General features: G+C 39.9%; 2 protein-coding genes across 2 annotated transcripts; one reads left to right on the plus strand and one right to left on the minus strand.

Moving 5' to 3' along the window:
* Positions 1 to 150: 150 nt before the first annotated feature.
* LOC308685475 (tetraspanin-33) lies at positions 151 to 12654 on the minus strand. Its single transcript, XM_081357262.1, has 8 exons — positions 12513 to 12654; positions 12253 to 12310; positions 11668 to 11792; positions 11253 to 11327; positions 11049 to 11144; positions 9902 to 10030; positions 2948 to 3109; positions 151 to 1588 (listed from the first exon to the last, which is right to left on the minus strand). The coding sequence occupies exons 1-8, from the start codon at positions 12582 to 12584 to the stop codon at positions 1478 to 1480; spliced, it is 828 nt and encodes a 275-aa protein (XP_081213388.1). The 5' UTR covers positions 12585 to 12654; the 3' UTR covers positions 151 to 1477.
* A 577-nt stretch (positions 12655 to 13231) lies between these two features.
* Positions 13232 to 20395, plus strand: reep6 (receptor accessory protein 6; the record flags this gene model as incomplete). Its single annotated transcript, XM_081357048.1, has 6 exons — positions 13232 to 13358; positions 14275 to 14368; positions 14525 to 14663; positions 17473 to 17641; positions 20177 to 20253; positions 20375 to 20395. The coding sequence occupies 6 exons, from the start codon at positions 13232 to 13234 to the stop codon at positions 20393 to 20395; spliced, it is 627 nt and encodes a 208-aa protein (XP_081213174.1).
* Positions 20396 to 20602: the final 207 nt, after the last annotated feature.

Below are 20602 nucleotides of genomic sequence, written 5' to 3' on the forward strand. Positions count from 1 at the left end.
TTAAGCAACAACAACTGTGTAATTACGTAAGAAATAATTTGAGAATAATAAGATGAGAATAAATACTATTTAGCCATTTTATAGTAATTCATCTATTTTACAAGTGTTGAGCAAAAAGTAAAAATGTGTAAAGGTCAGCATGTTGTCAGCATATATTTTATTAACATTACAGATAATATGGTAACACTTTACAGTAAGGTTTCATTGTTTATAGCAATTAATGCATGTTAACTAGCATGAACTAACAATGAACAATACATTTGTTACAGTATTTATTAATATTTGTTAAGGTTAGTTAATAAAAAATAGTTGTTCATTGTTTGTTAATGTTAGTTCACAGTGCATTAAATAATGTTAAGAAATACAACTTTTGATTTTAATAATATATTAGTAAATGTTGAAATTAACATTAAGATTAATAAATGCTGTAGAAGTATTGTTCATTCTTAGTTCATGATAACTAAAGTAGTTAAGTTAAAGGAATACTCCACCGTCTTTTCATATTAAACGTTAATTAAAACGTTAATTAAAATTAAATGTTATTCCCTTAACTAAGACGAGTTGATACATACCTCTCTCGTCTCAGTGCGTGCACTCAATCGCTCTGGCGCGCGGCGAAACTTTGTTCACTCAGTTCATTCAATACGGGCCAAGCAGAGAAGCAACCAAACACCTCCACGTTTTCCCTATTTAAACACAGTTACTCGCGTAGTGTAACTCGACCTAGGACGGTGACACAAAACAAAACGTTGCGCTTTTCTAAGCGTGTAAAATGGATAACTATATTGTATAGCGGAATACCATAGCAAGTGCTTGTAAGCACTTCGTCTTGGCGGAGTAATATCTTCACCAGAGGGAGCGGGGGCCGGTGAGAGGATTTTTCACGAATGAAGATATCACCCCGCCAAGTCGAAGTGCTCATAAGCGGTTGCTGTGGTATTCCGCCATACAATATAGTTATCCATTTTACATGCTTAGAAAAGCGCAACGTTTTGTTTTGTGTCACCGTCCTAGGTCGAGTTACACTACGCGAGTAACTGTGTTTAAATAGGGAAAACGTGGAGGTGTTTGGTTGCTTCTCTGCTTGGCCCGTATTGAATGAACTGAGTGAACAAAGTTTCGCCGTGCGCCAGAGTGATTGAGTGCACGCACTGAGACGAGAGAGGTATGTATCAACTCGTCTTAGTTAAGGGAATAGCATAGTTTAATATGAAAAGACGGTGGAGTATTCCTTTTAACTAAGTCAGAACCAACATAAAACAATCAAACTCATTTTTGCCTGTTTATATTATCATTAACACTTTACAATAAGGTTTCATGGATCACATATTTTGGCTTAGAAACTCACAGTATAATAAAGAGAATTATCACAGTCTTTGCATCTAATTTGAAACATGTTATAACTTGGTATTTCAATGGCAGTGCATCATTGAATTCCAATGCAAGCACATGGTGAAAAGTGGGCGTGTAAAACCAGTCAAGACTTTCTGTTGCAACAAAGGTTTTGGGTCCTGTTCGATTTCCTCCTCTTCTGTTGAACGCTTCTGATTTGACAGAGCTGTACTGAAGCCAGTGACATCATACATATCTGAAGAACAGACAAATCAATTATCATCCACAATGCAAAGAGCTTGTTCGTTTTTGTCTTTCTGCACATGAATTTAGTGTATCATGCCCACAGGTTATGATAAAGGTCAGAGATAATGTTTATATGGTGGCTCAATGTGGGTTTTAATGTGATGTGGCTGCTCATGTATAATTCTGTCATGTATGAAGAGATTGTTGTTGTTGTTTTTTTTGTTTGTTTTTAAAGGGATTCATTCAAAACTCATACATACAGTGGGATTCAAAAGACACAAGGAAATTTCTATTTTGCTTTTTTATATACATTTTTTTTTTCACTACAAAACAACTGGGTAGAAACGTTTGCATGAATTTTGGAATTTCTTTTGGCATGCCCTCCTTTTGCTGACAGCAGGCACTCAAGCTGTATGTTCTTCACAATTTGGGGCAAAACCTGATGATCCATATCATCCTGATTTCATGAATGTTCTAAGAAGCATGAGCAAATCAGAAGCAAATCTGACTTTTCGTACTGAAGGAATAGATTTTTGGGTCCCAAATTTGTACTCTTTTTAGTTTTATATATCTATACAATCTATATTTTAAAAATAAGCATTTGTTTCTGTGTAATTTCTTTGTGTGAGGAAATTAAATATAGCAAATTAATGTAGTTATATGTTAGTATTAATAAAATATATATTATATAATACTTTATATTTGATCAGATTTGCTATTGTTACAGTTTACAAATAAATAACAGTAGAAGATTTATCTTCTGTGTTTTGCTGAAATTTATTCACCCACATACAGACAATCTCTCCCTAATATATTTAGAAAATTAATGATGTGCTATAACTTAACATAGAAAAAAATAGAACAAATTAAATTACACAGTAAAGACTATGACCAATATAAACTATAAATCATCAGAGAGCCCACATCTACTCACCTACATGTGGAAGAACTTCATCCACCACTCTTTCACTGTGGCACATTTCTATTTATCTATGGCTCTTGTTTTGAGATCCTTGAATGATTTACAAATTTAGCTACATTTGAAAGACTCCCTCTAGCTCTATGTGTACAGTATATATGTATTTATATATGTCTGTCTTTCTAATAATATTGACCATAAGCAAGCATGACATACTAAAGTGATACTGAAAGCTAATTGGATGAAAAAGAACAGTTCATTGTAACTGCTTTTAGACAATAAAATTAAGTATATGTTTATGTACAGTACATTTTTGAGGAGGCCCAAATTCCCTTGCCTGTTTTAAACAAGACGCAGCAAGACCTGATTTCATGCATGGAGTTACTAAAAGTTACTAAAAGCATTCATTTAAATAAAGTTGAAAGGACTTTCATTCAGTGTGCGCCTCACCTCAAGGAACAGTAGGACGAGGGTCATCACTCCGACCAGCAGAAGGTTCTGTTTTCCCCACCAGACGATCTCATCTAGACAACCAGTGGTGTAGATGAACCGACTGGCCACACTTTTCTTTATCTTTTGGGTCTCATAGCCACACATAGAGTTGAACACAGTCTACACATAAATGAACAGACACTCTTTATAGTGTAGAAAGTGGCCAGCTTTTCATGCTAATGTAATTTATTAAAATGAAAAAATCTCTTTGCTTCTGCTCAACATAATTGTATATAAAATACAAAAGGTTTTTGATTGACTGCTACTTATAATTTGGTAACACTTTAAAATAAGGTTCCATTTGTTAACATGAACTAACAATGAACAATACATCTACAGCATTTATTAATCTTAGTTAATGTTAATTTCAATATTTACTGATACACTATTAAAATCAGAAGTGTATCTGTTAATATTATTTAATTTACCTGAGCTGACATGAACTAACAATGAACAGTTGAATTTTTATAAACAAAGATGAATAAATTCTGTAATAAATATATAGCTTAGTGTTAGGTTATGGCAGAGGTGTAAAGACCAGGGGTCAGAAAATAAAAGTCCTGCCATATGTTCATTCCACCTGATTTCACTAATTAGTTCTATCTCCTGGCTGAAAAATGTCTCGGTTATGTATGTAACCCTCGTTCCCTGACGGAGGGAATGGAGATGTTACGTCAGACACTGGTGAATGGAGGTTTTGCTAGAGAGCCCTATCACCTTCAACTTCAATATATTAGAAAGCGAGCCAATGGTATGAAAATACCATGGGTCTGTGGAATTTGCATTGCGAACTCCGCCCCACCGCGTGGGTATAAAAGGAGCTGCGAGTACAATCTCGCATTATGTTACCTGCTGAGGAGCGCCCCGGCCGTTTCAGTGGTACAGCGGCAGTGGCATGCTGACGTAATGTCTCCGTTCCCTCCTTCAGGGAACGAGGGTTACATACGTAACCGAGACGTTCCCTTTCAGTCAGTCACTACGAGTTACTTGAGAGACTGACGAATGGGGGTCCCAATCTAATCTCGCCAATGCGGCTGTCTTCCAGTGTCCTGCGCAAGCCCCAGCTCCTTGCCGTGAGGCTAACACGAGTGAAGGGCCAGGCTTACGCAAGAATACCAAGGTACACTGGCTAGCATAAGAATACCAAGGTACACTGGCTAGCATATCCCAGATGGAATATGTGACACAGTGTCTACCCGTAGGAAGGACTTAGAATCCACATCTTTTTTTTTTTCTTTTTTTTTAATAAACAAAATAACAGAAAACAAGAAAATAAAAATACATAACCAAACCACCCCACCCCACCCCACCCCACACCACCCCGGCTTACTTAAAATCATATACAAATATAAAATATAACAGGACTTAGTCTGGTAAGACTTGCAAGTCTGCAAAATATGAAAGAAAAGGCTGCCAGATATAAAAAAAACTTGTCAGTATTTCCTTTCATTGCGTACTTGATTTTCTCAAGTTTTAAGAAATGCATAGCATCAGTAAGCCACTGTGAAACTGATGGAGGAATTGGAGATTTCCACTGTAAGAGAATTCGACGTCTGGCCAATAAAGATGTGAGAATCCACATTTGACCAGAGTATGGGATGCATAAGGAGAACTCAGAGGTATCCAGCCCGCAAGGTGGAATGTTTCAACCTCGAAATGGCAAGAGGGGTCTTGCCGAGGGAAAACATGTGCTCTGAGGAGACTTACTGTGGAATACACACATGTGGGGGTTGCCCAACCGGGGAACCATGGACATGGAGGAACCAAACCAATCACGAGGGCTGACCAATCGGGCATGCACTCTGGTGATAGCATCAACAGTGCAGGGAGAACTCTTTTAAGTAAAATAGCGCACGTATCCAGTCCGTGGAGCAAGCAATGACACCAAGCAGGTCTTACTTACTGGCTACTGGGAGCGAGTACAAGAGGAGGACACTGGTTCTACACAGAGATTGTAGGATCTCGCGAAAGTGTTAGGTGTCGCCCAGCCTGCAGCTCTACAGATGTCTGTTAGCAAGGCGCCATGCACTAGAGCCCAGGAGGAAGCCACACTCTTGGTGGAGTGTGCCTTCACCCCTTGGGGGCATGGCAGGCCCTGCGCCTGGTAAGCCAAGACAATGGACAGCCTCTGTTTGGAGAGAGCCTTTCCCATCAGCTTCCCACCGAAACAGACAAAGAGCTGAGAGGTCCTGAAACACCGCGTTCTGTCTACGTAAGCACGAAGTGCGCGTACTGGACAGATCAGTGCCAAGGCTGGGTCTGCCTCTTCTGACGGCAGAGCTTGCAGATTCCCCACCTGATTCCTGAAAGGAGTGGTGGGAATCCTGGGCACATATCCAGGCCGGGGTCTCAAGATGACGTGAGAGTTAGCCGGCCCGAATTCCTTGCACTGCAAGGTCCCAAGAGGGCCTACGAGGGGGTGGGGAGGATTTAAACTCCTGGACTCCTAAGGGACCTGATGACCAGGTCATGCTGTCCTACCATCTTAGACTCCACAAGGTGTTGGTGCGCAGAGATCGCAGCCACATAAACCTTTAGAGTGGAAGGAGACAGCCTTCGTTCCAACCCTTCTTGGAGGAAGGAGAGCACAGACCTGATTGGGCAAAATCTGGGATCTTCTCGGCAAGAAGAACACCAGGTGGCAAAGAGGTTCCACTTAAGAGCATAGGCATGTCTCGTGGACAAGGCTCTAGCTGAAGTGATGGTAGCCACCTGAGGTGGTAGAGTACTCAAATCTTCAGCGCCCCGTCCAGGACCCACATGTGCAGGTTCCAGAGATCGGGATGCGGGTGCCAAAGGTTGCTCTGTCTCTGAGAAAGGAGATCCTTCCTCAGAGAAATTGGCCAAGGAGGGGCTGTCGCGAGGAGCACCAGTTTGGAGAACCAAGTCCGGGTGGGCCAATGAGGTGCAACAAAAAGGACCTGCTCCTCGTCCTCCCTGATCTTGCACAGGAATGTTTTATCTGTACAGAGTCCCCACGTGGTTAAATAATTCTGTATTATACATTTTTAAGGCCAGACAAGTCGTTTGTTGAGGGTTGATTTGTAAAGGACTACACGCCTGTGCAAATATATATTCAAATGCACACTGAACACGTGATGCACATGTGCGTGCAGAGGTTTGCGCAGAGATAACTGATACTCGTTTGCACCTTGAAACCTATTTCCGGGAGTTTTGTGCAGATGGACGGCCGGAGTGCGTTGAGGGTTTTCTGTTAGATGTAAGCGGCCCCTAAGTTAATAACTGTAACGGGGTATGATGTTATGGGAAGAAGGAGGCGGGAACCGGGGAACATTCAACAATATTTAATAAATAAAATGAAACAAATACAAAATGAAAGTAAAAGCCAGCAGCCCCTCACGGACGACTGCTGGCAACACCAAACAGAAAACAAAACACAACATCAAATAAAATCAGGCCTGTCCTCTCTCCCTCTTCACTGTCGTCGCTCCTCCTTTATGCCTCCGCTCCTCCGTGAGAGATGCGAGACCGGTGCGTCTCACAGGTGTAGCTCATCATAATTACGCCACCGGCCTCGCGCCGTCCTCCCACGGCCCTCGGCCTCGTCCTGCTCGCCACATACCCCCATCGCCCCTCGCAGGCCGGGGGGTACCACCGAGGCTGCGCCTACTCCCCCCCCCCTCCCCGGGGGGACCGATCACGGCGGCTGCGGTACCTGGGGGTATGGACAGACGAGGCGAGAGTACAGGAGACGGAAGCATGAGGAGCGACAGAGACGAGAGAGGGGAGAGAGGAAAAAAAAAAAAAATAATAATAATTCTTGATCCGGTTCCCGGACACACTGCCGCTCGGTCCTCAACCAGCTGAGAGTCACTCGCGGTGCAATGCGATGGTACTGGACATCCGTTGGGGGACGGCTCGACACTCGTCCGCCTCCTGGCGGACGGCGATGACTCCTCCTTCCGAGGGCAGCCGGCAGCGAGCCTCCCGTCCCCTGCTCCGCCCCCATCATGGCCGACGGCAACAGGCTCCGGCCCACGGCGAACGGGAGCGACTCCTCCGCTCCCTCGCGGACGGCAGCCACCCCTCCTCGGCCCAGGAGTACGGCAGCGAAGCGTCCGTCCCTCCTGATCTTCTATCGCTCCAGCACCATCGCCTCGGGCAGCAATCGGCGGCCACGGCTCCCTCGTGCTGCCCGACCTCCTCAGCACCGCGATCTCTCCCAGCAGCGAGGGCTCTCTGACAGTGCGTCCCTCCTTCCTCCCGGGTTTCGGCACCAATGTAACGGGGTATGATGTTATGGGAAGAAGGAGGCGGGAACCGGGGAACATTCAACAATATTTAATAAATAAAATGAAACAAATACAAAATGAAAGTAAAAGCCAGCAGCCCCTCACGGACGACTGCTGGCAACACCAAACAGAAAACAAAACACAACATCAAATAAAATCAGGCCTGTCCTCTCTCCCTCTTCACTGTCGTCGCTCCTCCTTTATGCCTCCGCTCCTCCGTGAGAGATGCGAGACCGGTGCGTCTCACAGGTGTAGCTCATCATAATTACGCCACCGGCCTCGCGCCGTCCTCCCACGGCCCTCGGCCTCGTCCTGCTCGCCACAATAACTAATGATCTTCGCAAAGGAAGTGAATCAATCAATCAAAACTAACTTTAGCTGGACAATACCTTTATCCTTGAGCAGCTGTAAAGCCAAAACAATCTCTGTTACTTCCTATTACCACTGTAAAGCTGCTTTGAAACAATTCATATTGTTAAAAGCGCGATATAAATGAAGGTGATTTGGGGAGGCAAACAGATCTACCTGTGCGTCGCTGAACTATTCCCAAATCAGCTGAACCATCTGGGGATGGAGTCTCCATTCCCCTGGATAAGGCCGTAGTTGTGAGAGCTCGTTGGCTGCACGATTCAGCTCTCCTGGGATGTGAATGGCTCAAAGCGACCTCAGATGCTTCTGGCTCCATAGGAGGAGATGGCGTGCAAGTTGCAACATATGGCAGGAGCGCAGACAACCCTGATTTTTGATGTATGCTACTGTCACCATGTTGTGCTTGCCCTCCAGCAACGTCCGAAGACGGTGCAGAACTAGACGTATGGCCAGCAACTTGAGGCAATTGACATGTCATAGGCGCTGGGGTTCTGTCTGGGAGCCCGCGGCAACATGCCCATTGTACATGGCACCCAACCCGAGGTGCAGTCATCTGTTGACACAACAACATGCCTGGAAACTCAGTTTAAGGAAACTCCGGCCTATAGAAAAGAGAGGTTCAACCACTGGATGAAGGTGCCCTTTTGCCAAGCCCATCTCGGAAGCCAGTGCTGAAGCGGTCTCATATGAAGCAGTCCGAACGGGGTGACTGCCGCTGCGGAGTCCCACCACCGAAGAGCCCAGCCTTGGAAATGGGGGAGTTGAGAAAACGAGTTATCTCAGCCTCCTGCATATCAGCCAGGTTGAGCCATAGATGTCATTCCTGGACCACACAGGTGGACATTACCTGACCCAGGGATTGCGCAGTGACCTTCGTCGCCCGTAGAGCGAGGTCGGTGGCAGTGCGCAGCTCTTGTATGAGCCCCGGGTCAATCCTTCCCTAGTGCATGTTCCTGAGCACCTTCGCCTGATGGACTTGAAGGATGGCCATAGCATGCAGGGCGGAGGCGGCCTGCCCCACAGCTCTGTAGGCTTTGGCCACGAGAGTGGACAAAAACCTACAGGCCTTGGAGGGGTGCTTTGGATCACCGCGCCAGGTGGAGGCGCTCTGGGGACACAACTGCATCGCCACAGCGCGCTCCATCGAGGGGACCCCAGAGTACCCGTTGGCCGCCACGCCATCAAGGAAAGAGAATTCCACACCGTAACCCTCAGATCACCCTGGCCACCAGCCAAAGTATACCCTTTCGAGGAAGAGATAGATTTGGGTGTGGCAGAGGGGACTCTACCCCCACGGAGGTCATTGAGTCTCGATTTTAACACTGCAATGGTCATGTTCCCGCAATGAGAACATGACTCATCCACGGGCGCTGTCTGAGCGTGATTAAAGCTCAAACACACTAGACAGCGCTCGTGACCGCCAGGCGGATGGATCATGCACTCACATCCAGAAACACATGGGCGAAACATCTTTACAGATGTAAACAGATGTACCCGTGCAGCTCTTTTAGAAAAGAAAGTGCCGTGCTGAAGCGCCCAGGGGAGAAACACGAGCCGCGTGAAAGCCACTGCACAGACCAGCAGCAGGATCATGAATCCGCTGAAACGCACCGTCACACCAACACTGACTAAATATCGCTTGTTGCTTGAAGAAGGTGAAGGAGAAGCACATACACACTTCGACTCCAAAGCAGAAACATAATGTGAGATTGCACTCGCGGCTCCTTTTATACCCACGCGGTGGGGCGGAGTTCGCAATGCAAATTCCGCAGAATCATGGTATTTTCATACCATTGCATAACAGGTGATAGGGCTCTCTAGCGAAACCCCCATTCGTCAGTCTCTGACGTAACTCGTAGTGACTGACTGAAAGGGAACTGTGCTAATTAGCAAATCCAGGTGATTGGAGCACTGAGGAGGACTTTTACTTTCTGAACCTGGACTTTACACCTCTGGGTAATGGTAGTTAATGCATAATAAACCTTTGTCAACTAATCTTAACCTCAACAAACCTTATTGTAAAGTGTTACCAATAATTCAATATGCAAATATACATACAAAATAAGACCAATCAAAATTCAGTATGCAAATTTTCAATTGACACCATGGTTGTTCATTATATTTTGAATCCTGAACATTCTAACAGTCTAGGTCAAAGAGATATTTTCAAGCAAGTGTTTAAAATTTCTTAACAAGTAAAACAAAAAATGCATTTAAATACTAAATACTATAATGGATAGCACACCTAAGACCTCTACATTAACTGTATTAGGATTTGACACAACCTGACCTCATTTTTTAGCCGTATGCAGCAGGAGAAGGGCACTCCGTAGGCCTCCAGACTGGGATTTTGGTCTGATGAGTTGAAGTACATGTTTTTAGACCAGTCTAAATAAGAATCCACCCCACAGCACTTGAACTATAGGACAAAGAAAGATCAACAGTGTGATATTTGACATATGTCATTTCATGCACCACCCTATCATGCTTAACTACATAAACTACTGTTCAAAAGTTTGGTGTCAGTAATTTAAAAAAATAATAATAATAATTTTATTCAGTAAGGATGCATGAATTTGATCAAAAGTGTAAAAATGTTACAAAAGATTTCTTTCAAATATATGCTTTTATTTTGAACAATCTATTTATCAAAGAATCCTGAAAAAAAAACTGATCATAACTTCCACAAAACTATTAATTCTGTCAGGACCACTATCGTCAAATACGATTGACAATTAGCATACAGTTTGGATTGGCGGTATGGTTCTGTTCTGGGCAAGAACTCTCTGCGCATCCATGCATCCTAGCATGGATAAGAACAGGGAGAGCACAAGGGTAAACAGAGCAGAACCAACATAAATGTATTGCAATATTTTAATGTACAACATAATTTGAGAATTTAGTCTGATTCAAGGGGAATCAGAATCCCAAATCCTGACTGACAAGAGGAGGAGCTGGGGATGTAGCAGGGCAATTAGCTCCTGAGAAATGCGATAGCTGATGATAATACTGAAGGAGCTTATACTGTATATGGATGTTGTGATAGGCCTTGTATTCCTATAGGAAGACGTGGATCAGCTGAAAGTCAGCTGATGTGAGCTTGACAAACGTGACCTGCCAGAACTAACAGCTTGATCTGTTTTCAACAAAGATTTTTTTTCTTGAGCAAATCCACATATTATATTTTTTTTCTGAAGGATCATATGACACTGGCTGCTGAAAATTCAGCTTTGTCATTGCAGGAACAAATTACATTTTAAATATATTACTAAGGAAAATAGTTATTTTATTTTAAATTGTAACAATACTTGACAATATTACTGTGTTTTTTGAACAAATAAATGCAGCCTTGGTGAGCAAGAGAGACTTCTTTCGAAAACATAAAAAATCTTATGGAGCACAAATTTTGAATGGTATATGAAATCAAATTCTTTTACCTTTTTCTGTACAAAATCAATAACATTTTCCAAGTCCTGATCATCCCGATAGCGCACAATCGCCTTCATCATCAGCTGCTCTGTCCTCTCTTGAACCTACCAACAAGTTTTTAAAGTAATCATTTTAAAAAATCATCTCATTTCTCCAAGATGAGACTTGATCCAAATATAACGTTTTAGCTTGTACCTGTGTAAATTATTTACCTTTTCAGAGAACAAAAGACCCATCACAGCGGCTGTTACTTGCAGCAGCAGAATGGCCAGCAAAATTCCTACAAACTGGACAAATATGATTTATTTGTAAAAAAAAGATAAAAGCTATAAAAAAATCTAGGTAAAAAAAGGGTAAGTTGTCACATTGAGCACTGAGTCTGACTATTGACTGACTTGAGAAGAATATTTTTTAACTACAATGTAAAATACAGTCTTGAATCTATCTATCTATCTATCTATCTAATCTCTATCTATATATCTATCTATCCATCCATCCATCCATCCATCCATCCATCTCTTAACACTGTAGATTTAGAAATATTCAAAGTACAAGGTCATCTTTCCATAGCTACTGAAATAGCCTTTGTGACAACTTCCTTGTGTGAGAACTATATCTGAGTCTGACCATGTTGAGCAGCAAGGAGATGTTGCGCAGAGCTCCGAAACAGCCAAAGAAAGTGATGGTGAACATGAGAGAACCCACAATGATCAGCAACAGCGCTGGATCTGCCATCAGCGTGTCCACTACATCTGTCAAGCATCAGTAAAGAAAATATAAAGCAACACAAAATGTAGATGTACACAGTGGTTAACATCTTTTTCTTTCTTGTAATTTTTTTCTGTTTACAATTTACATAAGATCTATAACAGGCTACATCTAACTTTTTCAACACTTTAGTCACCCTTTTTTTGCCTTCATTAGATGAGTTAAAAAAAGTTTTATCTCACCTTGCCTTAATGTGGTTGTGCGGTATGTTACAAATTACATTTAAAAATATACATATTTCGTTTAGTCTAAATTAATGTGCCACTGTGGTCATGAAAACTATAATATTTATGCAACAGCTGGAAAATATGGAATATTATTTAAGCTAATGATCTGGTAAGCATCATATAATGTAATATGTGTGAAAATTTTGCCATTTATAAATGTTTGCAAGCTTCTTTTATAACTAGAGATGAATGAATATGGCGAATGCTGTTTAAATACCTGACTCTTTGGCAACTTTTGCATAGATTCCAACAGCAATTAGGACAGCACTGAACACCTTTAACACAACAACACTCATTTGTTTAAAATATCTGCAATAGCCTACAAACACAATTCCATATGAAACAAAGCCAAACCCATGATTTGGACAAATACAACATACAGTTAGAAATAATATAATATAAATATAATTTAATATGCAAAGTTGTCATGTTTGCTCTAAAAATCATCAGAAATACATTTACAAGTCATGCTCTTACCCAAAAGATGTAGCAACACACAAATAAAATGTACTGCACGGCTCTGAATGATTTCTTTCTTTTAGTGTTCATGTTATCTCTGTGTCATTGAAAAGCAAAGGCAGCTTTTAGTCTTTAGAGGTAACGTGCTTCAGGTTAGATCTCCTCGGTTTCGCCATAACGACGTGTAAGTGCTTGTCTGCTCAATGTTTTCACATACCTGTCTGTCTATGCTTTTCCAGTATCATATTCATTTTGTTGCGGAAATAACTGACCCAATGCTAGGTGAGCAGGGACCCCCAGCGGTTACAACTGCTCAGTACTCAGATGTATCACTAGATCATTTGCAGCCAAATAATCGAGTAATCAGTTGTAGGCCTAAACAACACCTTCGCCCAACCAAACTAAATTACACATTAGCTTTTGATAGCATGTTGATTTTTCTTTCACAAATATCATAGCCTAAATTCATTTCAGTTACATTTTAAAAGATAAGTTATATATTTTATCTACTTTCTGCGTCGTGTAATGATGTAGACTATCACAAGTAATTGGTCTCCTTGCTGTCAGTCAGGAGTCTTCATCCTCCCCACAGGCACGTCACTAGTCCCACAGTCTGACAGTAAGCGGATTAAGTCTGTTCAGTCAGCGAAACTGCAGAGAGGACGAAATACCATCCATGTTCTCAGTCATACCCCTCTATTAAATTGCATAACGCTACCCTTTCCTTTTAAGACACGATGTTTGCCATATTTACTAAGATAAAAGACCGCATTGAGGCTTTTTTGAACGAGAAGAATTTAGTCACTGACTGTCTCAATAAAATCGAAGAAAAAACAGGCATCAAGAAACGTTACTTAGCTATCGGTAAGTCCTAGTTTTATCTTAAGTCTTTTAATGTTTTATATAGGTCTAAAGTGTTTTCTACGAATAATAAAGTGTTTTGTGTTATAATGTAACAGGTGGACACACATTGGGGTGTAAAATGACAAATATCATTTCTAAAGATAATTAAAAGCTACAATTAACTTGGCTAAAACAACTTCAATAATAAATAGATAATAGATCAAATATATTGTCGGATATTGCTTGCCTGTTATATTTTATCACACAATGTGTGCGATAAAATATTAGGGCAATAGGCTACACACACGTGATGACCCTGAGTTGTTTCCTTTTGTTTTCATTGAAAGAAAACTTTTGCAATTTAATAATAATAATAATAAAAAAAACATTATTATTATTATTATTTATTTTTTCTAAATGGGCAGATTTTCTCTGACGTAGGTAGCTAACGTCTGTGGACACATTTCGGTAACACTATTTTACAGTGTCCTTCTTACACATGTTACATTTACTATAGTAATTACATGCAACTAACCCTTAAACACATCCTAACCCCGACTCTGTTGCAAGTAGTCTACATGTAGTGAATTCTTATTGGCTACTCCGTAGGCTACTTAATTAATTACTCGGACACGGACATCTTTAAATAAAGTGTCACCAAAATTGCTCTTTAAAGTATATACACCTTCCACACAGTATGCTACTGGTATTTCACCTTCATCCCTCAACATATACATTGATTATGAAATTGTGATAAATATATATTTTTTTCTGTTCCAAACGCTATCACATTGAAAATTAGTGTAAACGATTTCATCTGAGGCCTCATTCAAAGACAGTTGTCCATGATTAGCGTTAGTAGTTACTGTAATTTTACTTGTGATTCTCCAGTTTACACATTGAAGACATTGTTCAGTTATGATTTTTCTCCCAACAGGTGCTACAGCTGTGACTGGAGCATATTTATTATTTGGATATGGTGCTTCTCTACTCTGTAATCTGATTGGTTTTGTTTATCCTGCATATTTCTCGTGAGTTATTTTTTAAGATATTTCACAAATCAATACTTGTCTTAACCTAAGCTGATAGTTTATTATGTCTTTGAGTTTGTTTGTATTTGAGTTTGGATGCAGTAGCTGGAGTTTGGTTGCAGTATACATGTCTTAACTGGCATATTTTTTTTGTAGTATCAAAGCCATAGAAAGTCCTGGTAAGGAGGATGACACACAATGGCTGACGTATTGGGTAATCTACGGCATCTTCAGCGTGGGTGAATTCTTCTCTGACATCTTTCTCTACTGGTTTCCTTTCTACTATGTATGTAAGGTAGGTAGAACAATGCCAGATGCTTTCTCTGACTAATATCCGATTTAAGAGGATCAATTATTACCGGCTTCTTTCTGCTAATTGGCACAAAGACTTCTGCCTTCCTTTGTCATGTCCCTTCTAAGAGGTTAAATAGTTGTTTGGCAAGCTGTTTCATTTAGTTTCATTTAAAACAGCTCTGTTGTTGGTCTTTAGACATCTGGCAGTTTTTCCAGTGTTCAATGGCATAATTTTGGTTATAGCAGATTTAACATTGTTTTTATGATCTATATATATATATATATATATATATATATATATATATATATATATATATATATATATATATATATATATATATATATATAAATAATATATATATATATATATATATATATATATATATATATATATATATATATATATATATATATATATGTATATATATAAAATCCTTTTAGTGGAATTATCTGTTAAAGTCAGTGTTAAAGGTAGGGTAGGGATTTTTGTCTTTATACATACTGTTTGTAATACTGGTTGAAACTCTCTTCAAATCCAAATAGCAATCAAGAAGTGTTTTAAATATTAAATATCTATCATTCCTACATTTATTTTCTGTGGAAGTCTCATGACCAAAAAACTGTTTGCCAGTCATTGCATTTGGTCCGAATGCAATGATACAATGTCCTACCTGCCTGTCAACATATGTATTTCCATACCTATACACCCTGCTCGTGCAGACATCACACGTCATCAGCACGTTCTGTAAAGCTATGCAGAATTGTAGACAGACAGTCACCGAGCGCTTGAGTTGGACTTTAGCATTTAGTTTCCTTTGTCTTTGTTCATCAGTTACCATGGTTTTTGATTTGGTGTCTTGTTAATCATCTTGTTTAGTCCTTAGTCAAGTCAAGTCATCTTCATTTAACAATGTAGATTGTTCCAAAGTGGCTTTACATTGATAATAGGAAATTAAAGTAACAGAGATTGTTTTGGCTTTACAGCAGCTCAAGAATAAAGTTATTGTCCAGCTAAAGTGAGTTTTGATTGATTCACTTCAGTCGCAACGATCATTAGTTATTAACTTGGGGGTGGTGATGGCGCAGTGGATAAGACACATGTCTTTGGTGTGAGAGACCCGGGTTCGAATCCACTGTGAGACACCAATGTGTCCCTGAGCAAGACACTTAACCCCTAGTTGCTCCAGAGGCGTGCGACCTCTGACGTGTATAGCAATTGTAAGTCGCTTTGGATAAAAAAGCGTCAGCTAAATGAATAAATGTAAATGTAAACTTAGGGGCTGTATAACCTTAGTGTCCCCTATGTATATAAGTCCTGTGTTTGTTTCAGTTTTTGTCATCTTGTGATCCTGTCTCATAGTAGGTGTTGTTCTGTTTCCTGTGTTTTTGTTTCCAGATAAGTGTGATTTGAGTTTATTTTGATTAAAGAAATCTGCTTGCAAATAGATCCAGCTCTTTTATTTATTTTGTGGTGTTCCTCAGGGGTCCATTTTGGGACCGTTGCTGTTCTCGCTGTATATGCTTCCTCTAAGCTCTATTTTTCGGAAATAGTATTGCATACCACTGTTATGCCGACGATCTCCAGTTTTATCTTCCTGTGAGCTTAGATAAAACCTGCTCGCTAGACAGAGTACGGGAATGTTACAGTGACATTAAACTTTGGCTTTCTAGCAACTTTCTCCAGTTAAATGGGAGTAAAACTGAGGTTTTGATTGTAGGTTCTCCCATCTCACCTACCTTTCCTGATCATTTACATTAGGTTCCTTGTCCATAAAGATTGAAGATCATGTAAAGATTTTAGGGGTAATTATGGACTCATCATTAAATTTTAAGAAACAGATTGGTGCCGTTGTTAAAGGTAGCTTTTTTAACCTGAGATCAATTGCTAAAGTAAAGCATTTTCTATCCAGTAAGGATATGGAAATTGTGGTTCACTCTTTTATCTCATCAAAGATTGATTATTGTAATTCTCTATATATTGGTCTATACTATGCTAGTCCGCTTACAGTTAGTGCAAAATGCAGCAGCAAGGCTTTTAATGGGGGTGAGAAAGAGAGACCATATTACCCCTGTACTGCAATCCTTACATTGGCTTCCTGTTAAATTCAGGATTGATTTTAAAGTTCTCTTGTTTGTCTAAGGCGCTATCAGGCCTTGCCCCCCAGTACATCAGTGATCTTAAACTCTCCTTCTAGAGTTCTCAGGTCCTCTGACCAACGGCTTTTAAAGGTCCCTCGTTGTCATCTAAAATCAAAAGGAGATCGTGCTTTTTCTGTGGTAGGTCCCAAACTCTGGAATAGTCTCCCATTCCACGTGAGGTATGCTCCATCAATTGCCACTTTTAAGTCTTATTTAAAGACGTATTTATTTTCTTTAGCTTTCGAATAAGTTATGTTTGCTTTATTATATGATTTTAATGTTACATTTTTGTAAAGCACTTTGGGGCAACGTCTGTTGTTTGAAAATGTGCTATATAAATAAAGTTGCTTGCTTGCTTTATTTCTGTCTTCAACCCCTTGTGGACAAGCATACTGAAAACTAAAAAAATACATAATTTAAGCTAGATTGGTTGTTTCACTTTTTTTTTCCTTTTTTTTTGGTCGTCTTCCTGCATATAACAGTGAACTATTATTACTTTTTCTGGGTAGGTAATTGTAAAGTTCGACAAACTACTTTCTTAACTCGTTGCCGCTTTAGTTTCTTAACTTTAATAGGGACAACTCTACAGCCATGTTAGTGATGATTTCTCAAACTAGATAACCCATTATTTACTCTAACTTGCTCTTTTTGGTGTCTTTGCTGGTGTTTAGTGCCTGTTCCTGTTATGGTGCATGGCTCCGGTCTCCTGGAATGGTTCTCAGATTCTGTACAGGCGTGTCGTGCGGCCATTTTTCCTGAAGCATGAAGCCACGGTAGATGGGATGGTCAGCGATATAAGTGGAAAGGCCATGACAGCAGCTGAAAACGTCACAAGAGAGGGTATACAACATAAGACTGTCAGGTTTTTGAAGTGTTTCAAAACACCATTCATTTCCAGAATATCATCTAACGCTTGAAGTATACTTCACTTTTTAAGTGTATGCTTCGGTATGGGCGCAGTGTGAGGTAAAATTCATCATCAGCATAGTATGCACGCACTATTTTATTAATCACGCATACTTTGTATGCTCAGCTCACACATGCACCTTGATATTTTCTGTACTAATTAGTAGTGTTGTAGTCAAGACCCCCTAAAACAAGACTTTGAGGGGTTGAAACCAAGACAAGACCAAGACCATATTCGTGTAAACAGGTTATGTGACATACCTGGGTATGTTTAAGGGTAAGTAAGCGGATAACCTCAACTTTTGGTTCCAAAAACAGAGGTAACTTTCAGGGTATGTAAGCATAGCAACCTACTTTCTAAACATAATCCTTGTTACTACGCAGCTCCATTTGAATGGAATTTACGCCAAACGAAATTGAAATTCCAAACTCTGGTGCCTATGGAACATTTTAAATCTATTATTCGGTCACTTGAAGAAGACTCATTGATTTGCAATTGTTTTAAAGTGTTTTAATTGTATATTTGTTGTTTCAGTCTGTAAGTTGTGACTGTAACCGCTGTCCATTCTTGGCCAGGACTCTCCTGTGAAAGAGATTTTTAATCTCAGAGAGATTTTCCTGGTGAAATAAAGGTCAAATAAAAATAATAATAAAAATAAACATAACCTGCAGGATCTGTTCCAGGGTTAGTTTACTTCAGAGGTGTTCAGCACATGCGTGCCCTATTGATGAGGCTCCAGTGGGCATGACAGATTGCGCACAATATTATATATATAGTTATATTGATATATAAAGCGCTATTAAAACAAGGTATTGTTGATTTTAATTCTCATCTCACACATCGTTGATCTGCATTCAGACGTTTTTTTTATTTTTGCAGCAGGACGTTTTCTATGATATAATGTATTTCTATAATAAAGACATTTGATATGATATGATATGATATGATATATATTTTACCTTTCAAGCAATGTGGAAGCAAAATGACTAAACAAAAAATAAACGTATACAGCCATGTTATCTTTGCAAGCACAGACTGTATTTAGTTTAACCAGTCTTTCTTTTTATTATATAATTAGCATCAAACAAACTATATAGTTCTTATTCACAGCGATATGCACTAAGTATGTAAATCAGTATTTAACAAAAGAAGAAGAAATAATGAATATTCTGCACATTTCCGCTCTGTTGAGAATGTCTTGTGTGCTAACCTGGCTGAACTTACTCCCGGACGCGTTTTTGGAACGAGCATACCTCGAGTAAGCAAGGTTTGGTTTAATCAGTCGAGAGTTCAGGGTATGTTTGACCGTAAGATAACCTTGCTTTCTGGAATACACCCTAGCTTATACCTTTTTCCTATATGATAATGCTTAATTATATCGTATGTTTTATTATGATTTCATACAAGTACTTTTTTGCAATCATATCTTGCATTTCGTGTGAAATTTATTGAAAGTTATTGATTGCATTTGAAACAGGAAGTTTTACATCCAATCACATTAATGATGTTAAAAAATAAATGGATGATGTTAACAATGCACTGTCAATTTCAAATTGATATCCCCACAGTTGTGGTCTTGACAGGTCTTGAGATAAAATCCAGAGTCTTCTTAGTCTGAGACCAAGACTAAACCGAGTACAGTCGCAGTTGTTTTGCAGTCGAAAAAGACAGAACAACGACAAACTACTGGAGATGGCAACAACAATAGCTGACAAATGCTGATGAGCACTTGTGTAAGGGGGGTAAAGACATACCCGCAACTCTAGTTTAATATACAGGCATTTTTATCGACCATGACTACTGGAGAGAAGTAGCACAGACAAGGATGAAACTTTCTAGTGCGCATGATGTGTCCATGCTGTGTCCATGCTATCAAACGTAGGCTATTTTGAAAGGCTATGCGTTCAAGTCAAAACGGGCCAACAGTGCCATTTGGCTGTCCACCTAATATTCAAATAAACTGTAAATTTTTTTTTGGAAGATGTTAAGATGTAAAATACTACATTCTGGTTGTAAATTGGTAGTCAAACATTATTTTACAAAGGCCAATGCTGACGCTGCTCTATAAAATACATAATTCAGTTTAATGACAGCAAGTGCAAAATTGCTCAAAACTTTGCTCTCACACACACACACACACACACACACACACACACACACACACACACACACACACACACACACACACACACACACACACACACACACACACACACACACACACACACACACACACACACACACACACACACACACACACACACACACACACACAATTAGAGTTAGAGTTAGAGTAATGGAGCATTATTTATTCACACCGCAAAACTGAATTAAGTCGTTTTAATTACAGCCCTGATTGAACTCAGCTCATTGTTTGCTTAGATTAATGTAAATGTTATTTTTTTCATCATATTTTTCTCATCTGTTCAAGTTTTCACTTGTTCTAGCCATCAATCTTTCTATTGCAGTCCTTCACACTCTGGCAAGAAACCGGACTATTGGTCCAGCTGAACCTGAAGCCAAAAGACTGCCCACTTCTGCTCCTGTATGTTATGATATTGCTAATAAAACAACATTTGTCAAGATAAACATTTTTCCATTCTTTGGTTTTCTGCACATTAATCGATCTCTCTATTCTGTCTCTCCTTTCATGTCTCTGAATCTAGTCTGAACCCACTGTTGATTAAATGGTAAGTTTTTAGTTTGTGTCTGTGTGCTGAGTGTGTTTATGTATGTATGAGGTGGAAGGTATTTTAATGTATATAAATATATATAATATTTTTTTATTACATGCAGAAATACAGGTGGCCAGAGTGGTCTGAGGAGACAAATCACTTGACACAACATGCAAGAGATGCAGCATCATGTTGAAGACTTGACATGACAGTAGTATC

Source organism: Scardinius erythrophthalmus (assembly GCF_964197995.2).
Source record: "Scardinius erythrophthalmus genome assembly, chromosome: 25".
Classification (NCBI taxonomy): Eukaryota; Metazoa; Chordata; class Actinopteri; order Cypriniformes; family Leuciscidae; genus Scardinius; species Scardinius erythrophthalmus.

Excerpts from the sequence above, each read along its gene's own strand:
- LOC308685475 (XM_081357262.1), bottom strand. The coding sequence starts at position 12,584 with ATGAACACTAAAAGAAAGAAATCATTCAGAGCCGTGCAGTACATTTTA. Across the intron at positions 11,793-12,252 it reads AAAAGTTGCCAAAGAGTCAG|ATGTAGTGGACACGCTGATG; the intron begins GTATTTAAACAG and ends GATGCTTGACAG. Across the intron at positions 10,031-11,048 it reads TTGATTTTGTACAGAAAAAG|TTCAAGTGCTGTGGGGTGGA; the intron begins GTAAAAGAATTT and ends TTTGTCCTATAG.